Source organism: Neophocaena asiaeorientalis, unplaced genomic scaffold (assembly GCF_003031525.2).
Source record: "Neophocaena asiaeorientalis asiaeorientalis breed wild unplaced genomic scaffold, Neophocaena_asiaeorientalis_V1.1 scaffold327, whole genome shotgun sequence".
Lineage (NCBI taxonomy): Eukaryota > Metazoa > Chordata > Mammalia > Artiodactyla > Phocoenidae > Neophocaena > Neophocaena asiaeorientalis.
Genome location: NW_020174560.1, coordinates 4,538,013 through 4,552,400, shown reverse-complemented (window position 1 = coordinate 4,552,400; position 14,388 = coordinate 4,538,013). Strand labels below are relative to the sequence as shown.

Below are 14,388 nucleotides of genomic sequence, written 5' to 3'. Positions count from 1 at the left end.
AACGGGAGGGGCCACAGCAGTGAGAGGCCCGCGTATCGCAAAAAAAAAAAAAAAAAAAAAAAAAAGGAAGCCAGACATAAAAGACCACATATTGTATGATTCTATTTATATAAAATATCCAAAAAGACAAATCCATAGAGACAGAAAGCAGACTAGTGGTTGTTAGTGGCTGAAGGGAGGGTGCAATGGGGAATGATGGTTAATGGGTAAGGGAGTTCTTTTTGGGGGTGACGGAAATGTTCTAAAATTAGATAGCTGTGATGGTTGCACAACTCTGCAAATATACTAAAAAGCACTGAACTGTGATTTAAAAGGGTTAATTTTATGCTATGTTAATTATATCTAATAGAGCTGTTAAATTTTTTTCTGATAATAATCAAATAAATGCATCTCTAGAAGGACTCTCTCCATTATCAGTCTGCAAAGACTTAAAAGACTCAAAGTTGGTAAAGAAGTGGGACAACAAGAATTCTCATGCATGTTATACACATGAAATTAACATAATATTGTAAATCAAAATATCTCAAAAAAGAAGTCTATCTTCTATTTTAGAAAAAAAGTATAATTGGAATCTAATCAAGAGGAAACATCACAGAAACCCAAAATTGTAACTTTTTTTTTTTTTTGCCAACCCATGTGGCATGTGGGATCTCAGTTCCCCAACCAGGGATTGAACCCGTGCCCCTGCATTGGGAGCATGGAGTCTTAACCACTGGACGGCCAGGGAAGTCCCCACAGAAACCCAAAATTAAGAGATAATCTCTAAAATCACTGGCTTCTATTCTTCAATACAGCAATGTCACAAAAACAAAGAAAGGCAACTAAAGAGATACAACATCTAAAGGCAATATGCGATTCCAGTTGGCAAAAAGAACGGGAAAAATTTGCTGTGAAGGACATCATTGGGATAATTGACAGAACAGGAATATGGATTATATACTAAAGTGCTGTATCAATATTAAATTTCCTACATTTGATAACTATACTGTGGACACATATGAGAATATTTCTTGTTCTTAGGAAATACACACTGAATATTATCAGATAAAAGGATATGATATATGCAACTCTTTTCAAAGTGTTCAGAAAAATATATACATAAACTCTGTGTGTGTGTTTGTGTATGTATAGAAAGAGAGTGGGGAGAGAGAATAAGAATGAAAAAGCAAACCTTGGGAAAGGTTATATGGGAGTTCTTTATACTATTCAAATCAACAAAATAAATAAAATTCTATCTTTTCCCCACTGAACTAAAAAAAAAAAAAAAAAGAAAGGATTCCCATTCACTGTTGTAGAGAATATACTTTGGGATATGCTTTCTGAGGGCAATTTGATAATATATTACAAAAGGTTTAAAAATAGGGATATCTCACTGGCTTAATACTTTCAGAAATGACTGGATACACGGACAAAGAAGCATATATAACGTTGTTGACTCCAGTGTTTTACATGGTGAAACACTGGAGCCAACTTTAAAGATGATCAATAGAGAGAGAGGTGGTTAAAAAACTATGCCACAACCATACAGTAGAATACTATATAGATGTTAAGGTAAGGTACATTTATAAAGTAGTATGTATGGGAAGAGGTTCATAGTATATTAAGTAAAAAACAACTGTTTGCTTGATTGATTTTAATATGATTTCACTTAAAAAATATGTATGTTTACACAGAATAAGTTTGGAAAAATATATACAACAAACTCAACAATAATCATCTCTGGGTAATAGATAATATAATTGCTTACTTTCTACACTTTCAATTGCTTAAAACTTTTTTTACAGCAAGTAAATATAACTTAAAATTGTAAAATGTACTTATTAGCAAAGGTCATACATGCCTCTATAGATGCTAACTGGGAAATTAAAAATCAAACAAAGAAGAATTAATAAACTAAGAGGAGAAAGTATACACTCAACCCACAAAGTCCTACCTCTAGAAGTAGCTACTGTAAATGTTTTGGTACTTTCAGATCTTTTTCTTCATATGTATAAATATAAATGCACATATATAACTTCTGTTTTCTTCAAAAATTGGGATCACAGGGCTTCCCTGGTGGCGCAGTGGTTGAGAGTCCGCCTGCCGATGCAGGGGACATGGGTTCGTGCCCCGGTCCAGGAAGATCCCACATGCTGCGGAGCAGCTGGGCCCGTGAGCCCTGACCGCAGAGCCTGCGCGTCAGGAGCCTGCGCTCCGCAACGGGAGAGGCCACAACAGTGAGAGGCCCGTGTACCGCAAAAAAAAAAAAAAAAAAAAAAATTGGGATCACGCTAAATATATTATTATGTAAGTTGAATTTTTTCACTTACTCATCTATCTGGATATATCTTCTTCCATGTTAGTGCATGTATATTTACATTACTCTTCTTAAACACTGCATAGTATTCCATGTTGTTATTTAGATTACTTTTTTTTTTTTGGCTGAGCCGTGCAGCACAGCTTGCAGGATATCAGTTCCCTAATCAGGGATTGAACCCAGGCCATGGCAGTGAAAGCCTGGAATCCTAACCACTAGACCACCAGGGAACTCCCTAGATTACTTTTTTAATCAGAAAAGATGAAGCTATTTCTGTTAAAAAACAAAAACCTAAGGAACTATGCAACCCATTAGCCTTGAGTGCCCCCTACTGGGGACTCTTCACTGATATTAACAGAATGCTAAATTACAAATTAATGCCGAGAAAGAATTCAAAGACAGGACACTATGTTTTCAGCATATGGCAAAAAAAATCTAAAAACTCAAAAGAAAAAATGTATGTTTTGAAATTATTTTATTGAGGAGTTATTTACATATGATGTATTACAGCCTTGTGCAAAGGACTCTAATTGGCGGTGAAGACAAGAAAATCAAGGTAAGCAGTTTGATCTTCTCCCATCTCCCTCCCAGACAAGTGTGTATATTTGTGTCAGTGGTAGGATGAGGTTGCAAAGAGAGAAGTGAAAACGGGCAATAAAAAAAAGTTTTTACCTCACTCCTTTTTTTTGTTTGTTTTTGTTTTGGGTTTTTTTTGGCCACAAACACACAGCACGCAGGATCTCAGTTCCCCGACCAGGGATCGAATTTGCACCCACTGCAGTGGAAGTGCAGTCCTAACCACTGGACCACCAGGGAATCCCCTACCTCACTCCTTTTATCTCTTTACTTCTGAACTTATCTTTATGTCTCTCCTCACACTACAAATCTAGAAGCGTTAGCTCCACCTCTAAACATCTAGGTTGTTTACACTATGTAATTTTTCTATCCGAGTCTGTGATTATACACTATGTAATAATCAAAGACTCAAGAGTAAAAGAAAAATAGGGATGTTGGAAGAGCTTACCTGAAGAACGTCAAGTATGTTACAAAGAAAACAATGCAATTATCAAAGATGGCATTTCTTTATCAAAGTCCATTTTTATAATATGGCATCTTGATTATGCTTTTTATTTGCCAGGAAAACTGATATACAACACTTATGACTGGATTTAATATTTTTTATAGAAACCAAACCAAAACAAAACTACATTCAGAACTGTATATCTATATTATTTGCTTTTAGTCAAGCAAATTCTATTTTTGCTATTTCTAGACTGTAACATTTTATTTTTTTACTTTTATTTATTTATTTATGTTTGGTCATGCTGTGTGGCATGTGGGATCTTAGTTCCCTGACCAGGGATCAAATCTGTGCCCCCTACAGTGGAAGCATGAAATCCTAACCACTAGACTGCCAGGGAATTCCCTAGACTTTAACATCTTATATAATCTTGACTTTATAATAAAACTCCCTTTAGTAGTAATACTTACAGCTAATCTGTAGTTATTTGCAAGGCTGATCATTTGCTGCGCTAGGCCATTTAGTAACCGAGTACGAAGGGATAGGTCATCTAGGTCATGACGAAAAGGAAAAGCAATACCATCCACTATCACTAATCGAACCTAAATAAAGAAGAGATAATGATATTAGGTTTGGTATTTAAAATAAAATAATAAATGGCAACCAAAAAGCAGAGTCCATCACAGGAAAACAAAAAACAAAAAACCTTAAAATCCAGGGTTCTATTTCCAACTCTCCAAAGGCTTCATTTTGGTCAGGTATAAATCTGTTCAATGCTTTCTGCACTAGTCACCAAAAGTTAAAATGTACTCTGGTTTGATAATTTATCATCTTAAAAAAGTAATTCAACAAAAGAAAAAGGGGCAATTACAATTTTCTTGCAATTTGCCACTACACCCAGTCTTTACAGAGGTGTACTGATGAAAAGCACTTGAAATCTTAGCAAAACCAATTTCTCAACTAAATGTCAATTTTACCTTCAGGGTTCTTTTTATGTTGAAAAAAAAACCAAATGCTCAAATATTGAATTATAAAACCTTTTTCAAAAGCTTAATTTTTTTTTTTTTTTTTTTGCACTACACGGGCCTCTCACCGTTGTGGCCTCTCCCGTTGCGGAGCAACAGGCTCAGGACGCGCAGGCTCAGCAGCCATGGCTTATCGGCGCAGCCGCTCCGCGGCATGTGGGATCTTCCCAGACCAGGGCACTAACCCGTGTCCCCTGCATCGGCAGGCGGACTCTCAACCACTGTGCCACCAGGGAAGCCCGATAGCAGTATTTACTACATGGAAATCAGCAAGCAAATCAGTTACAGATCAGGACTTGATTTGTTTTGCTGGTTGTCTAGACTTTTAATAAAGCGATGGGAAAAAAATGTCATAATCAGATTGACCTTAAAAATGTGTCTGTAGAGAACAGACTTGTGGTTGCCAAGAGGGAGGGGGGTGAAGGAGGGAAGCATCACTTTGCTGTACCGCAGAAATTAACAAGACACTATAAATCACCAATACTTCAATAAATTTTTTTAAAAGTGTTCTGTCTGTATCCATTGCATTGTGAACTACACAAAAAAATGAGGAAATATGCTTCTACTTTTGGAAAATGAATCCAATAACTAGGAATGATCATTAAATCAAAAGAAGAAAAATACTCCACGGGAAAACACTATATAATTGCAAGTTTTGGTCCTAGGGTATTTGTAACGAGTCCCAAATACCTAGGGCATCCAAGGACCTCTCTGCTCAAACCAGAGGAGCTATACAGCCTAACTTATAATGCAAGACTAGAAATAGGCTGTTTTCCTCTCTACAGTACAGATTTTACTGAAAGTGGCTGAAATACAAAGATCTGGACGTTCTGTTAAGTGGTAACTGTCACACTCATGGCTTTTCTCCAAGTTTAGGGAGCAAGCTCCTGAATATGCTCTGGTGAGTTTCCTTGGTCTCTCAAAAGGCAGATTATACCGAATGACAGAAAGTCGATGAAGTACAGAGTTTGAGTGGGTAGAATAAAACAAGCATTGTCAAACAAACAAACAAACAAAAACCAAAAATCAAGCACTGTCATTCAACTCATAAAAGCTGAAATTAAAAAGTCAACATGGGACTTCCCTTGCAGTCCAGTAGTTAAGACTTCACCTTTCAATGCAGGGCGTGCAGGTTTGATCACTGGTCGGGAAGCTAAGATCCCACAGGCGTTGCGGCCAAAAAACCAAAATATAAAACAGAAGCAATGTTGAAACAAATTCAATAAAGACTTTAAAAGTGGTACATATCAGGGACTTCCCTGGTGGTGCAGTGGTTAAAAATCCGCCTGCCAATGCAGGGGACACAGGTTCGAGCCCTGGTCCGGGAATATCCCACATGCCGCGGAGCAACTAAGCCCGTGTGTCACAACTACTGAGTCTGTGCTCTAGAGACCCAGAGCCACAACTACTGAGGCCACCTGCCACAACTACTGAAGCCTGCGCATCTACAGCCTGTGCTGTAGAAGCCACCGCAACAAGAAGCCCACACACCGCAACGAAGAGTAGCCCCCACTCACTGCAACGAGAGAAAGCCCGCATGCAGCAATGAAGACTCAACGCAGCCATAAATAATAAAAATCTTTTAAAAAATGAGAAAAGAACCATTTAAATAAATAAATAAAATAAAATAAAATAAAAATGGTCCACATCAAGAAAAAAAATCTTAAAGAAAAAAAGTTACCAGCGTGAATTTTTATTTTGGTCGTGCCCTGTGGCTTGTAGGAAACTTAGCTCCCCTCAACCAGGGATCAAACTCATGCCCACTGCAGTGGAAGTGCAGAGTCCTAACCACTGGAAGGGAATTCCCTCCAAAGTGAATTTTTTTAAATAAAAATTAGGAATCCAAGAGAGTTTTAAACTCTTTATGTTTCAGAAACATTTTGTGTAGTGTAATTCCCTTCTGCCAGCAGTTCTTTCCTTTGTGCAACTAACAAAGAAGAAATTTTGGGTAAATGGACCATGGGATGACTCCATTTGATATTCCTTCTTTTCTTACTATTCACTGACACTAAGAGTGGTTTATTAGAGATATGAGGTCTTTCCCATATCACAGATAAATTGTTCAGTGTAGAAAAATTAAAAAACTGAGGATGTATCAAAATTCTGTAATGTCAGCAAAATAACCATATTTTCCATTTTCACAAAATAAGGCTCAATAAAGACCCCATAGGGCTTCCCTGGTGATGCAGTGGTTGAAGGTCCGTCTGCTGATGCAGGGGACATGGGTTCGTGCCCCGGTCCGGGAGGATCCCACATGCCGCGGAGTGGCTGGGCCCGTGAGCCATAGCCGCTGAGCCTGCGCGTCCAGAGCCTGTGCTCCGCAATGGGAGAGGCCACCACAGCGAGAGGCCCACATACCACAAAAAAAAAAAGACCCCATAAAGAAAGAATATAAGAACATAAAGGGCTTCCCTGGTGGCGCAGTGGTTGAGAATCCGCCTGCCGATGCAGGGGACACGGGTTCGTGCCCCAGTCCGGGAAGATCCCACCTGCCGCGGAGCGGCTGGGCCCGTGAGCCATGGCCGCTGAGCCTGCGCATCCGGAGCCTGTGCTCCGCAATGGGAGAGGCCACCACAGCGAGAGGCCCACGTATCGCAAAAAAAAAAAAAAAAAAAAAAAAAAAGAACATAAAAATTGTGAGAAGCACTTAAGAACGTACTTCCTGTCACAACCAGTCATCTAGATTTCTGCTCTTTTTACCTCTTAGGGAAAAATCCTCAGTAAGTGGTGCTAGGAAAACTGGACAGCTAAATGAAAAAGAATGAACACCATACACAAAAATAAACTCAAAATGGATTAGAGACCTAAATGTAACGCCAGACACTATTAAACTCTTAGAGGAAAACATAGGCAGAACACTCTTTGACATAAATCACAGCAAGATCTTTTTTGACACACTTCCTAGAGTAACGAAAATAAAAACAAAAATAAACAAATGGGACCTAATGAAACTTAAAAGCTTTTGCACAGCAAAGTAAACCATAAACAAGACAAAAAGACAACCCTCAGTATGGGAGAAAATATTTGCAAATGAAGCAACAGATAAGAGATTAATCTCCACAATTTACAAGCAGCTCAGTATCAAAAAAACAAACAACCCAATCAAAAAATGGGCAGAAGACCTAAAGAGACATTTCTCCAAAGAAGACATACAGATAGCCAACAAACACATGAAAAGATGCTCAACATAGCTAATTATTTGAAAAATGCAAATCAAAACTACAGTGAGGTATCACCTCACACCAGTCAGAATGGCCATCATCAAAAAATCTACAAACAATAAATGCTGGAGAGGGTGTGGAGAAAAGGGAATGCTCCTACACTGTTGGTGGGAATGTAAATTGTTACAGGCACTATGGAGAACAATATGGAGGTCCCTCAAAAAACTAAAAATAGAGCTACCATATGATCCAGCAATTGCACTCCTGGGCATAAATCTGGAGAAAACCAAAATTCGAAAAGATATTTACATGCACCAAATGTTCATTGGAGCAGTATTTACAATAACCAGGACATGGAAGCGACTTAAATATCCATCAACAGATGAATGGATAAAGAAGATGTGGTACATATATACAATGGAATATTACTCAGCCATAAAAAAGAATCAAATAATACCATTTGCAGCAACATGAATAGACCTAAAGATTACCATACTAAGTAAGCCAGACAGACAAATATCATATGGTATCACTTATATGTGAAATCTAAAAAATGATACAAACGTATTTACGAAACAGAAACAGACTCACAGACTTAGAAAACAAACTTATGGCTACCAAAGGGGAAAGGTGGGAGGAGAGAGATAAATTAGGAGGTTGGGGAAGAAAAAAAGGAAAAACAGAAATGGTAAAAATTCATCAAATTCCTCAACAACAGTAACACAGGAAGCTAATCAATTCAGCAAAAAAATACACCTCTGTTGTTTCACTTTCATCATGCTTGTTAATGTAAGCAAAAATATCAACCAGCGTTTATGTTAAAACAGTACCTGTTCCTCAGTGAGGGGAGCAACTTCTTTGCTGAATTGGACAGCCATCAAGTGCTTATTGGTAGCTTAATTTTGCCAAATAATGGCATAGGTCAGATATGGATAAATAAGTTTAGCAAAGTTCAGATCGATGAAAACCTCTTAGGGAAAAATCCTGATGTAAACAAAATGCAAGAAAATTGTGTAATAGTCAACCTTATGGTCCATATTTTGAGGAAAATACAGAAATTTATTTATTTATTTACGGCCACACCGCATGGCTTGTGGGGTTTTAGTTCCCTGACCAGAGATCGAACTCAGGCCCTTGGCAGTGAGAGCACAGAGCCCTAACTACTGGACCACCAGGGAATTCCCCAGAAAATAATTTATAACCAGAAATAAATGGTAACTAGAGCTCATCAATGAATTTGGTAAAGTTGCAGGATACAAAATTAATAAACAGAAATCTGTTGCATTTCTATACACTAACAACAAAAGATCAGAAAGAGAAATTAAGGAAACAATCCCATTTACCATGTAAAATGGTTCAGCAACTGTGAAAAACAGTTTTGCAAGGCCTCAAAAAGTTAAACATAGAATTACCATATGATCCAGCAATTTTGCAACTAATAACTAAAAAATATATAGTAAAAAAAACAAGGGCATCAAAATAGTATACTAGAAAATAACTATCTAATAAAAAAAAGACAGTAATGGAGAAATTGAGAAATAAGGTATAAGACATATAGAAAAAAAAAAAGAGCAAAATGGCAGAAGTACCTCCCTATGAGCAAGCATGTTAAATGTAAATGAATTAAACTCTCCAATTAAAAGGCAGAGATTGGCAGAATGGATTTAAAAAATGACCCAACTGTAGGCTTTCTACAAGAAACTCACTTTAAGTCCAAAGATACATATAAGTTACATGTGAAAGGATGGAAAAAGATATTCCCTGCAAACAGTAACCAAAGAGAGCTGGAGTGGCCAGACAAAAGAGACTTTAAGACAAATACTGTTACAAGAGACAAAGAAGGACACTGTATAATAATAAAAGGGTCAGTCCATTAAGAAGATATAACAATTATAGGGAATTCCCTGGCGGTGTGGTGGTTAGGACTTGGTGTTTTCACTGCCATGGCCTGGGTTCAATTCCTGGTCAGGGAACTAAGATCCCGAAAGCTAAAAAAAACAAAAAGAAGATATAACAATTATAAATATATAGAGACCTAACAACAAAGCCCTAAAATATATAAAGCAAAAACTGATAAAATTAAAGAAAGAGGACTTCCCTGGTGGCATAGTGGTTAAGAATCCACCTGCCAATGCTGGGGACATGGGTTCGAGTTCTGGTCAGGGAAGATCTCACATGCCTTGGAGCAACTAAGCCTGTGCATCACATCTACTGAGCCTGAGCTCTAGAGCCCTCGAGCCAAAACTACTGAAGCCCGCGTGCCTAGAGCCTGGGCTCCTCAACAAGAGAAGCCACCACAATGAGAAGCCCACATACCTCAATGAAGAGTAGCTCCCACTTGCTGCAACTAGAGAAGGCCCGCGTGCAGCAAAGGAGACCCAATGCAGCCAAAAATTAATTAATTAATAATTTTTAAAAATAAATTTTTTTAAATCAAAGAAAGAAACAAGACAGTTCTACAGTAATAACTGGCAATTTCAAACAGCTCAAATTCAATGACGGATGTAACTGGACAAAAGATAAACAAGGAAAGAAAAGACTTAACAAGACTATAAATCAACTAGAATTAGCAGATCTATACATACAACACTCCACTCAACAGCAGACTACACATTCTTCTCAAGTGCACATGGAACGTCCTCCTGCATAGACCAGATGTTAGGTCACAAAATAAGTCTCAAATTTATAAAGATGGAATCATTGTTATCTTCTCTGACCAGAATGGAATAAAATTAGAAACCAACAAAAGGACATTTGAAAAATTCACAAATATGTGGAAATCAAACAACACACTCTTTTTTTTTTTTTTTTTTTGCGGTACGCGGGCCTCTTACTGTTGTGGCCTCTCCCATTGCGGAGCACAGGCTCTGGACGCACAGGCTCAGAGGCTATGGCTCATGGGCCCAGCCGCTCCGCGGCATGTAGGATCTTCCCAGACCGGGGCACGAACCCATGTCCCCTGCATCGGCAGGCGGACTCTCAACAACTGCGCCACCAGGGAAGCCCAACACACTCTTAAATAAACAAAGAGTCAAAGAACTCAAAATGGAAATTAGAATGTACTTAAAGATAAATGAATATTAAAAAATAATATACCAAAATTTATGGGATACAGTAAAAGCAGTGCTCAGAGGAAAATGTACAGCTCTAAACAACTATATTTTTTAAAAAAGGGAATTTCCTGGCAGTCCAGCAGTTAGGACTGCACACTCTCATTGCCAAGGGCCTGGATTCAATCCCTGGTTGGGGAACTAAGATTCCACAAGCCACATGGTGCAGCAAATAAATAAATAAATGTTTTTTAAAAAGAAATAAAGATCTCAAACCAATATCCTAAAATTCTACTTAAAAGAACCAGAAAAAGAAGAGCAAACTAATCCCAAATAAAGTAGAAGAAAGTAATGAAAATTAAAGTGGAAATAATCAAAATAGACAAGAGACAAACAATTGGAAAAATCACTGAAATCATAAGTTGATTCTTTGAGGGACTTCCCTGGTGGTGCAGAGGTTAAGAATCTGACTGCCAGTTCAGGGGACACAGGTTCAAGCCCTAGTCTGGGAAGATCCCACATGCCGTGGAGCAACTAAGCCCGTGCGCCACAACTACTGAGCCTGCATGCCACAACTACTGAAGCCCACGTGCCCAGAGCCCGTGCTCTGCAGCAAGAGGAGCCAGCGCAATGAGAAGCCCACACACTGCAACAAAGAGTAGCCCCTGCTCGCCACAACTAGGGAAAGCCCGCGCGTGGCTATGAAGGACCCAACGCAGCCAAAAATAAAATTAATTAATTAATTAGTTCTTTTAAAAAGAGAGAGATTTTTAAAAAAAAGAAAAAGAAAAAAAGTTGATTCTTTGAAAAGATCAACAAAATTGACAAGCCTTTAACTAAAGTGACTAAGAAAAAGAGAGAAGGTGCAAATCACTCCAGTCAGGAATGAAAGTAAGGACATTACTACTAATCTTATAGAAATAAAAAACAAAGAGAATATAATGAACATTTGTATGCCAAAAAATCAGATAACCTAGATGAAATGGACAAATTCATTGAAAGACACAAACTACCAAAACTGACTGAAGACACAGAAAATCTGAATAGATTTATAACAAGAGATTGGATCAGTAATCAAAAGCCTTTCAACAAAGAAAAAATCAGGACCAGATGGCTTCACCAGTGAATTCTATAAAATGTTTAAAGAATTTACACCAATTCTTCTCAAAGTATTCTGAAAAGTAGAGAAGGGAACTTCCTAACTCATTTTATGAAGCCAATATTACACTGATACCAAAGCCAGACAAAGACATCACCGGCAAAGAAAACCACAGACCAATTACAGATGCAAAAATCCTCAATAAAATACTAGGAAACTGAATCTTGTAGTATATTAAAAGGATTAAATATCATGATCAAGCGGGATTTATCCTAGGAATGCAAAGGTGGTTTAATATGAAAATCAATCAATGAAACACACCAGATTAATAGAATGATGGGTGAAAAAAGCCACATAATCGTCTCAGTTGATTCCGAAAAAGCATCTGACAAAACCCAACACCTTTCATGATAAAAACAATCAACTAATTAGGAATAAAAGAGAGCCTCCTCAACCTGATAAACATTGAGCCATACCTTTGAGTGTTCTGAAAGGAAGTCTGGAAGCAGATAAACTTGTGCCAGTAGCTCTGTGTAGTCACGACAACGAAAATAATAAATATGGGAAAGAATATTTTCAAGAGTGAAATCCTGCAAAGCTTTTGGGTGCTCTGAAATAAACAACAAAATAATTTTAAAATAGTTTTACCTGTCATTTCACAAACTATCATTTCATAATTCCTGACCTCTTATTTTCACCTTTTCCACTGTTTCCTTACATACTAGACTAGAAATTTAGACACATACACAACTACAGTTTTAATGTCTATCTTTTCATATTTCTAGTTATTGGCTTCCATTGAATAGAAGTAACACAATGGAACTTCTTTCTTGTTTTTTTCATAAGACTCCAAATTAAAAGTTAAAAGGAAAAATGTTGAAAAGCAGCATATTTTTCCCTTAAATGCCACAGTATAATTTGGTATTTAAGTAGAAACAATGATATAAAATAAAATTCTCTCCTTAGATTTGTTTTTTTAAAAATAACCAGATTGGTTCTGGACATATTTCAGAGAGAAACAAGTTAAAAATCATTGCATTTAAAAACATACTTAAGTTTTAATGCTGAAAGAAAAACCAAGAAATTAAATTTCAGAAAATATTTCCTATTACAAATATACATTTAACCAGTTCATTTTTAACCAAAAAACAACAGCTTAATCACACACCACTCATTAAAAACTATACTCCAGTGCTACATCCACAATATTTACAAGATCTTAAGACACTATTACAAACTACACCTGTGACATGGATCGCTTACAAGACTTTCAATAGATATACTGGTCATTGGTTAAAAAGGACACCTAGTACTACAATGAAAATAAAAATATTCAGCTGATTATATTCATTTAAAGGGAATACAAACATCTTAGGAAAAGCATTATGTTTTTTAACATTTCTAGAAAAAATGCACATCCAAAAAATAAAATACAATAAAGCAAAAGAAAAGCAAAAGAAAACAGTCAAACCAGAAACCATTTAATTTTATGAGTAACTGAAGGACACGAACTAGAAAACAAATTACCTTAAAAAAAACTTTTTTAATCTAACACTTTATTTCCACATAATAAGCGTAGAAAAACTTCCCAACACTTTTAACAATACAATTAACATAGCTGTGAAGTCAATTACATACTCAGAGGCACATAAGGTCAATCAGCCTAATTTTCCAAACATTTCCAGACATGATTTTTCAAGGCCACCCTTGGTTTTTGGAAAAACCAGTATGAAAGTCAATATACACTGAATACATTGACACAACATTTAATACTTACAGTAAGGTGTCCAGTAACATTAGCTAACACCTGGCAGGCCAGAGCATGACGATTTGAAGTCATACATTGAAATACAGGTTTGTCCCAGAGCTCCTGCAGTAAAAAGTGAGGGCCATAAAAGGGGACAAAAAGGCCAGCCCAGGTGTGGCATTTCTCAATTTGTAAGAGAAGTATGAGCGTTTAATACTAGGACACGGTCATTAAGCTTCACGTTCCAAATGGTCTCTTGCTTGAGATGGATACAAATGAAAATTACTTTTATTATACAGAAAAAAGAGCACTTGCCAACTTACCTTCTCCCATATGTGTTCCTGCTATAAGCTGCAGGTGCTGAATGCAGGCATTAGCAAGGTCTACCACTCTATCAACCATAAAACTCCCCTCTGTATCAATAAAAACTGCTTCACCTTCCACTCCTCCAAAACATTCTGGTATCTGCACATCTACTGCCAACTGCATACTGTCAAGAGAAAGAACTGAAATGACCAAATCATTATCATGATCATCTAAGGCAGTGTTTTTCAAACTCCAAATCACAACCCATTAGATACCACTAAATATTTTATACTCTGCAAAGTAACAGATGGTTGACTCTCCACGGCTCCAAACATATGTGAATCAACTGATGAATGGATTAGGGGGAGGGTGTGCCTATAAAACCACAATTAAGGACTCTTTAGTGGTTTTTAGGCTTCTGGGAATGGAACCCTTTATTATACAAAAATCTACTTTCAAACATTTGGCTTTCAAATATATTCTCAGGAATTAATTCTATAATAAAGTAGAAGACTGCTTATTGACCCCACTGACCACACTATACCGTTGCAAAAGAAACACTTTTAAGTATCAAAATAATTGTATCAATTTATCAAGATGGGGTGCTGAAGTAAGGCATATGTTGATATGTTTGATGCACACATACAGACACACAAAATTAAGAGCACATACATGCCTTTTTT

The 14,388-nt window shown here is 37.1% G+C and overlaps 1 protein-coding gene across 1 annotated transcript in view; it reads right to left on the bottom strand.

Annotated features, from left to right (window-relative positions):
• RAD51C (RAD51 paralog C) overlaps window positions 1–14,388 on the bottom strand; it is a 29,528-nt gene that overhangs the window by 12,793 nt on the left and 2,347 nt on the right. Inside the window, exons 3-5 of the mRNA XM_024757526.1 lie at window positions 13,723–13,889; window positions 12,129–12,262; window positions 3,788–3,919 (exon numbers count right to left, since the gene is read on the bottom strand). Of these exons, the coding sequence (XP_024613294.1) occupies window positions 3,788–3,919; window positions 12,129–12,262; window positions 13,723–13,889 (433 nt within the window). The remainder of the gene's footprint in view (window positions 1–3,787; window positions 3,920–12,128; window positions 12,263–13,722; window positions 13,890–14,388) is intronic.